The sequence below is a fragment of the Panicum virgatum genome, chromosome 8N (genome assembly GCF_016808335.1).
Source record: "Panicum virgatum strain AP13 chromosome 8N, P.virgatum_v5, whole genome shotgun sequence".
Lineage (NCBI taxonomy): Eukaryota > Viridiplantae > Streptophyta > Magnoliopsida > Poales > Poaceae > Panicum > Panicum virgatum.
In genome coordinates, this window is record NC_053152.1 from 31,753,409 (window position 1) to 31,755,973 (window position 2,565).

Consider the following 2,565-nt stretch of genomic DNA (forward strand, 5'->3'; position numbering starts at 1 on the left):
TTTGTCACCACTTGAACCTAAAAGCCTGAGAATAGTCATCTTAACAATCATATTAGTCACATTGATTGTATTGTCATTCGATCACCAAAATCACTCGAAATGGCATAAATGGTGTCATGTTCATTACATACTAACCATAGAACAAGTTGGTGGAGCCAATACATCAAGAATGGCGAGGTTTCATGAGAATTTCGGCAAAATCCGGCCGCAACAATGGAGGAGATAGGTTTGGCCGTCGGGTTGGAGAAGAAAGATGGTGAGAGGAAGAAGGGGTTGGGGTTTTGTACTGTGCAGGCTCATCACCACCTGTTCCTGTTACAAACTAGCGGTGATGCATTCGCAGGCCATCACCAATGGTTCGTAACACGAACCAGCAGTGATAGGCAGCATCGCCGCCGGTTCCAACGGCCACTACGGCCACCTGCTCTGGACCCGGCGGTGATGCCTCATCACCACCAGTTCGTGTTGAACTGGCGGAGATATTCCGTTTGCGATGACCGATTCTCTAGTAGTGTATTTTAAATCACGTGCACATTTATGCTAGTATGACTAAAAATAAAATGAAGTGAGGTTTGTATGACCAAAAATAAAATGAAAAGGTGAAGAAAAGAATAAGAAACAGATTGCCTTGGAATTCGGTATCCCGTACTCAATTCGTAACATAAAACTTCATCCTTATCACTGTTACTTCTCAGGAAATATCGCGTGGAGGCCGAGATGAATAATCCTGGTGCCCCGATCCACCACTTCTGGTTCCATTGAAACTCTTCTTCATTGGATGGATTCCGTATCCATCGCCATCCCTTCGATAACAGATTAACAGATCGCAACTCCTTTTTCTCGAACTTGTTGCCAGGGCTCCGACTCCGACTCCACGCACAACCACACCATATAAACAAGCACCCCCACCTGCCATGCCATCCCTCCCGGCCCTCAACCAGCAGCAGCGCGCCGTCGATCGTGTAGGGCTAGCAGCAAGCCCCGCGCGGCGTAGCGTTAGCGTCACACGCCCGCGTCTTGCTTCCCTCGCGATCCATGGCAGGTGTGGTGGCGCTGCAGCGCGAGGAGGGGCACCCGGAGGAGCCGCCGCCCGAGGAGAACAAGGCGGCGGCGGCCCCCTGCCCCTGGTCGGCTGCGGTGGCGGAGCGGTACGAGCGCCGCGAGAAGCTGGGCCAGGGCATGTTCGGCGACGTGTACAGAGCGTGGGACCGCGTGGACGGGCGGTTCGTCGCCGTGAAGAGGCTCGCCGGGAGGACCGGCGGCGGCTTCGTGCAGGCGGGCATCCGCGACTTCGCGCGGGAGGCCATGTCCCTCGCGGCGTGCCGCGGCCACCCGGCGGTCGTCGAGCTCCTGGCCACCTACGCCGACAGCGCCCGCGGCGACGGCGATTGCTTCCTCGTCACGGGGTACGCCGGGCCCGTGAACCTGCGCCAGTACATGGCGCTCCGCCGCCGGGAGGGCCCGCCGCTCGACGAGGACGAGGTGCGCGACGCCATGCGCCAGCTCCTCGCCGGCGTGAAGCGCGCGCACGGCGCCGGCGTGCTGCACAGGGACGTCGTCCCCGAGAACGTGATCGTCGGCCAGGAGGACGTGATCGCCGCCGGCGACGTGCTCGTCGGGAGGAAGAAGATGGTCTACAAGATCTGCGGCTTCGGCATGTCTGAGCCGGCGGCGCAGGCGGAGAAGGACGGCTCCGGGCCGCTGGCGTCGCCGGCCCCGTACCGCGCGCCGGAGCTCTTCCTGTCCTCCAAGGACTACGACGGGCGGGTGGACACGTGGGGGCTCGGCTGCATCATGGCGGAGCTCCTCGCCGGCACCGGCGAGCCGTTCTTCGGCGGCAAGCTGGACACCGAGGTATTCGAGAGGATGCTGCGCGTGGTCGGCGCCAAGGGCATCGTCACGTGGTCCGGGCTGGAGAGGGTGGCGGCGAGCGATCGGGCGGACTACCTGCGGAAGCACTGCCGGAAAGAGCGCGGCTGCCTGCGGGAGGTGTTCCCGAGGGAGGTGCTGTCGCCGGCGGGCTTCGAGGTCTTGAAAGGGCTGCTGCGGAGCAACCCGGAGCGCAGGCTCACGGCCGCGGCCGCGCTCCGGAAGCCATGGTTCCGGCGCCCTGGCTTCGGAGGCTGCTTCGGGCCTTGTGGTGGAGGCGCCTCTCCTTAGCCGATCATTGGTAGCACAGCTATCAGTCATCAGTAGACATGATCTGATCTGATGAGCGTTCTGTGTTCCTAGGGTAGTTGATTTTCTTTCCGAGATTTGTAGTAGATCCATCCATCACGTTGATCATCCTGCTTTTGTTATGTGATGTGCTTGCTCCTGAGATCCTCTCACAATACTACAAGTTCATTTAGGTTTGTCAATAGCCAAATCTTGAAAACTACTTTAACTAATCGTCTGAATCTGTTATATATGACTACTGCATTGCATTCTGGAAGTTCGCCACGCAAAGATGATGGTTCTGATATATCCTTGAAGCTGTCGTGAGTGTACTCCGATGCATTGATGCATATATTTCGCATGAACAAGAACTCATAAGGTTTTAGAAACCTTCTTAGAGTTACCCAA

The 2,565-nt window shown here is 57.6% G+C and overlaps 1 protein-coding gene across 1 annotated transcript; it reads left to right on the top strand.

Moving 5' to 3' along the window:
• The first annotated feature begins 1,035 nt into the window (after positions 1-1,035).
• Positions 1,036-2,160, top strand: LOC120684944 (putative cyclin-dependent kinase F-2). The gene has a single exon (XM_039966800.1). It carries the CDS (start codon positions 1,036-1,038, stop codon positions 2,158-2,160), a length of 1,125 nt encoding a protein of 374 aa, XP_039822734.1.
• Positions 2,161-2,565: the final 405 nt, after the last annotated feature.

Coding starts and splice junctions, on each gene's coding strand:
- LOC120684944 (XM_039966800.1), top strand. CDS start 1,036: ATGGCAGGTGTGGTGGCGCTGCAGCGCGAGGAGGGGCACCCGGAGGAG.